We start from the raw sequence: 4,906 nt of genomic DNA, 5'->3' as shown, positions 1-4,906 counted from the left end.
TTGGAAGCTCGGACGATGCTTGCTGTGTTCGATTGGCCAAAACCTGCCATACCATCTTGATTGGTCTACCATGGGTATTCAGAGCGAGCTGATTTGGCGCTAACCTTGCCAATCATCTCATGCTCATTCTGCAGCTCATAGAGGCGTTCCTGAAGCTCTTTCGTCGGCACTTGAGCGAGAGACTTGTAATAGTCACTGAAATCAAGTTGCTATACATGTCCAGAATTTCGGTCTACCCTTCCAGTTCGGCCTGAAAGCTCCATAGCGATGAATCTTTCATATTCACGAGCTTTAATGAGAATGCTGTTCCGAGTAGAGCGAGGTCCACTCTGATCAGTTGGTCACTCTAGCAAATTCGTTTGATGCACACTGTTCACCTGCCTAGTAGTTCTTCCACTACCCGCAGCATGAGCCGTAATACATTGCGATAGATGGCTGACTCTGAAAGACGGCGATTTCCCGAATACTCCACTCAACAACAGGTTCTCCCGCTTCCAGCTCTCACTCAAGGCTACGAGCTCACAATTCCAACCGATGAAACTGTGCGTCTACTCAACTATGGATATGCACTGCGCTCAGTGAACACACCTATGCGAATTGATAAGAACACCGAACGGCGATCGAAACTTGGAGTTGTATGCCGTTTAAGTCCATCATCAAATCCGCTTCAGTGAACTCTGAGCGCGATACCCCTACCGATGATGTCAGGGATCCAGAAGACGTTAATGCTCGCATCTGAGAGCAGCTCCTTGACAAGGCGATCAATAACCTCCTCGTTGAGCTTGATATGCGAAGGGGCCTTCTGGCAGTAGACTTCTGCAATTTCCAATGGAACTGCAAGCAGGATTCACTCCTACGTGTCGAAGTTACTAACGATAGTCGGTCCATAAACGGATAATGACACTTGCTGACTCACTCAGTTTCCATTCCAAACGGTGTCCCATGACCGACACGTGCAACGAGTTGGAGAGGTCCTCGAGAATCCTGTCAAGGATCGCGAGAGGAACTACACCAGCTAGAGACTATATGATGGGCTACCGAAATATAAGAATGACAGTGTTGAGATAAAGACTCCGCTCAACTGCATCTGGTATGAGCGGGTTGTTCACGAACTCATCACGGAGCATCGAATCAACTGAACGGCCACGAGTGATCGAGTATTAATCTGGCGTACATACTTACCTATAACGCTGAGCTGCTCTCTTCCATGTATCGAGGTGCCACTTAACTTCAAGTTGATGAATACATCCGATTCTTGAACTGAGCGCACCTGACAGGTTTGTATCCTAGCAGTGTGGTAAAGACAACGTACCTTAATTGCATGGCCCCACAGCTGCATATTGTCCAGACTTCCCATGGCGTTCTCGAAAGCGAAAGTGACAATGCTGAGGATGTCCAGATAAAGCTTCTTCTCAAACTCGTGCGGAACTAGAGGATGCTTCTACAACAAGCAGAGCATCGATGAGTGTAGAGACTGGGCTCTTGTCATCGACCTACCGTCAGCTGGCCGCTGGCTAACAGAGCGTCCACATACTCTGAAAGTCGCTCCTGCCGTTGTTGGGATATATGCCGGATGAACTGTATCAACTTCCTCGGGTCGGATTGGCTCCAAGCCTGGCACACAAAGCTGGGAGATCCAGGCAATGATCACGTTGGAAAACTCGACTGCTGACGAGTTGCAACTCACAGTGCTGGAGCCGGTGCCCGGACTTGATCTTGACGATAGCGTAGTAAGAATCCTATCCTGTATCTGGGAAATGCCATGACACTCGAGGCCGTGTCGACTGACGAGTCGATTTACCTCTCTGTCGCGCTTTGCCTGAGGCCCAAGAATGGCAATGGGGACCTCCATCAAGGTGAGCGACTTGTTGAGGACCTCGATAGAGGACTCGAGGGAACCTGCCCACGCGTAAGCAATGTTATCACGATCACATCAAGTTCGAATTGAATCTCTCACTCTCTGATGTGCTCCTTAGAAACACAGCAGCTGTTTCCAGCAATTCCCGACTGGCCTTCACTTGTTCCCGTATAAGCTCTATGCGTTTCTCACCTGAAAGCCGATTAAGCTCAAACGGTTATGCTAGAGGGCTCACCTAGTTGCTCCAATGCTCGCGGTGAAGAAAGGTACTCTTCAAACCTCTAAGAGCAGCGAAGACCCCAGACCCGATATTCAAAGGGAACATACCTTCTGTATAGAGTCCGTAGCATCATGAACAGCTGCATTAGCCTCTTGACCCGCTGCTTGTGCCAATATCTGAAATGCAACAGTGTGATGTGCTCAATCGAGCTTGTTCCACACCAAACAATACCTTGCCGACGAGAAGAGTCTCATTCATCACAGAGCCAACACCCTCCAAAGTTGAAGATATGAGCTTCTCAACTCGCTGGGCTTCCGATGGTGGTCTCTTAGAATGGCTGAAGTCAACAAGACAGGATTCGAGCTCTCGAGTCCAGAGGCAGCAGTAGCTGAGGCCGTTCCTGATGATCAATAGAGCTCACTTGTCGCCACGCCCGTGCGTGCTGCTCATCCGTCGATTACCGAAGGATAGAAAACGTGTGAAGGGACGGCGTATCAACATTTATCTCAACGCTGCCACAGCTGAAATGCACGGATCAAAATGAGGGTGGTTTATTTATTCCCTGTGAATATTTCCCCTTCGTTCGCTCCTTTTTCCAGCAAAACTCAGCCGATTCGACACCAAAAGCGTGATCAAGCGCTATATCCCCACATCATAAACATCATATATAATCTCGTGAATTCCAAACTCTCATCTACTGAATCCTAGACGAGTATTGGCCCGGCAAAGCTGACTGCATGATGGCAGTACCCCCTTCTCTGTAGCCCCAGGCAAGACTGGTTAACAACTCAACTCGATCTATCGAGAACAGCATAACTCCAGATTGATCACTTCGAAAGCGTTAGAAGGCGGAAGTCACGGGCATCCAGCGGCAATGCACTGGTAAGATCAACAGGCACATCAGTTTCAAAATCAATTCTATCCAAACAAGAAATATCCCAACCGAGCAGTCTGGCCTCGTTCATCAGCTCCGACACTATATGAGAACGCTCGCGGAATGATAGTAGGATACCTAAAACAGACCATACAACAATGGAAGACATTCTGTCCAATCCCTTACTGGTGTTATCATCCCTCAGGGACGATAATGCTCCAAGCAATGGCTCAATGGGAGACTCTGGTCCAGGGTACACGATGTCGCTACCTGAATTTCAAAGACACCAGATAATCCCAAGTGATCGTTTTTAGTGACACATTCTGGTTCAGATTGTGAGAAATTCTGAAAACCCAAAATAGGACAGATTCAGTCTACTGAAAGATCCGTTGCTTACCCAGTATAACTCCAGGGGTTCCAGTGTCTCTAATGAGAGCGTCTAATTCTTCTCTATTCGACCAGTCCAGCGTGATGAACTCCACACTACCGTCTCCAAGCATGTTGCTGAGGCCGTTCACCACGGCATTCTCCCGTGCCAGAGCCACAGTCTGCACCAAAAGTAGTTTAGACCAGTCGGGATTAACACGCCTACCTCCTCGTTACAGTCGATGCCTATGATGCGCGGCTGTAACTCACTGACATAACCTCGTTGCATGCACCACTTCGCTGCAGTCAGTGTGAGGAGACCAGTACCGCATCCCAAATCTAGAATGGGCCGCCCCTAAAAGCTATTATTCGGACCATCTACTTCTCAATGGCCTCATCATGACAAGATGTACAATTTGATACACGTATATGAACATATTAGTATTGCAATACGATATGGCAGAGCTATCCCGTGCACGATTGTTCATTGGAGAGGCCACGAGGTGAATTATATCCCGGATAACCCAGCGACCCTATATAGAGTTTCTGCCCTAAGCATTGCATCTGCTTCAGTGTTAACCTCGAGTTGTAATCGCCATGGCTAGAGGCCTTTAGTAGGCTACTGCTAGCGATTCGGCCTAATGTATGGTCATCATCAGCAGGGAATATCAAATAGATGAGGTGTGTACCCACGCCGAAATGTTTGACAACACAGTTGAGAGGGGACTGCTGTGGAACGCAGTCGGAATGCCTAGTTGTGCATTTCGTAGAGCGTGTGAAGACTCACTCAGAAGTTCGCTCACCTTCGTATGGTTGAGATAGTTGGTTCGCCACACATAGCGTGAGAGTATGATTGACGCATCCCAGAGCCCTCGGCCGGTATGATCCCCACGCGGCCCAGCAAAGGAACTCCACGTCAAAGACTGCCTGAAATTCAGACTCGATCAAGAGGCGTCATATGTCGTCGTAGATAAAATCCTCGACAATACCGACTACCCTTACAGTCACTCAATCCATCGATCGCCCGACGGAGTACTTCAGCCTGAGGCTAGGGCCGTTTGGAATATCAATCTTTCTAACGGGGAGGAGCTGCTCAGGAGGGCGTCGCTCGTCGTTCGACACGAAGTACTCGATAGGCAAAACATCGAGCTCAGGAACCCATGCTGAAGTGAAGGCAACCTCAAGCGATTGATGAGTCGAAGTCTTACACAATTCACGACAATTCCGCAGAGATGGATTGACCGCCTCGCGGACCAAGTCGTCTCGAACATGGATCTGAGAAGGAGAAGAAATTAACCTCATCCACTCCTATGCGGTAAGACTGTTCACGTTGAGCACTCACCACTTACTGCAGCCCGTTTCAATTTCGACGCCATCGTTGCAAGAGATGAACTTGACCTAGCAATGTTGCTGATGGATAACATGGAGTACGTGAGATGAAAGTACTGACTTCCCACAGAGAAGCTCATCAGAACGCACTGGTCTATCCGAACAACACGAACAAATACACTTCCCAGAAAGCCGCTTGTAACGGGACAAGGCAGCACAGCTACGACACAACGAGGGCGTGATGCAACGCGTAGTGGGC

General features: G+C 48.8%; 1 protein-coding gene across 1 annotated transcript in view; it reads right to left on the bottom strand.

The window, feature by feature from the left end:
- Positions 1-104: 104 nt before the first annotated feature.
- Positions 105-4,906, bottom strand: part of Pmar_PMAR020296 (hypothetical protein) — a gene marked incomplete at both ends in the record, with an annotated part of 8,339 nt that continues 3,537 nt past the window's right edge. The window contains 20 exons of the mRNA XM_002767074.1: positions 105-195; positions 378-441; positions 697-834; positions 917-984; positions 1,039-1,135; positions 1,183-1,270; positions 1,313-1,441; positions 1,498-1,614; positions 1,802-1,899; positions 1,958-2,050; positions 2,094-2,139; positions 2,186-2,254; positions 2,310-2,415; positions 2,910-3,090; positions 3,139-3,222; positions 3,350-3,500; positions 3,545-3,673; positions 4,122-4,245; positions 4,355-4,481; positions 4,527-4,593. Of these exons, the coding sequence (XP_002767120.1) occupies positions 105-195; positions 378-441; positions 697-834; positions 917-984; positions 1,039-1,135; positions 1,183-1,270; positions 1,313-1,441; positions 1,498-1,614; positions 1,802-1,899; positions 1,958-2,050; positions 2,094-2,139; positions 2,186-2,254; positions 2,310-2,415; positions 2,910-3,090; positions 3,139-3,222; positions 3,350-3,500; positions 3,545-3,673; positions 4,122-4,245; positions 4,355-4,481; positions 4,527-4,593 (2,067 nt within the window). The remainder of the gene's footprint in view (positions 196-377; positions 442-696; positions 835-916; positions 985-1,038; positions 1,136-1,182; positions 1,271-1,312; positions 1,442-1,497; positions 1,615-1,801; positions 1,900-1,957; positions 2,051-2,093; positions 2,140-2,185; positions 2,255-2,309; positions 2,416-2,909; positions 3,091-3,138; positions 3,223-3,349; positions 3,501-3,544; positions 3,674-4,121; positions 4,246-4,354; positions 4,482-4,526; positions 4,594-4,906) is intronic.

Source organism: Perkinsus marinus (assembly GCF_000006405.1).
Source record: "Perkinsus marinus ATCC 50983 genomic scaffold scf_1104296971228, whole genome shotgun sequence".
In the NCBI taxonomy this organism is placed as follows: Eukaryota; Perkinsozoa; order Perkinsida; family Perkinsidae; genus Perkinsus; species Perkinsus marinus.
This window is presented reverse-complemented; position numbering and strand designations above follow the sequence as displayed.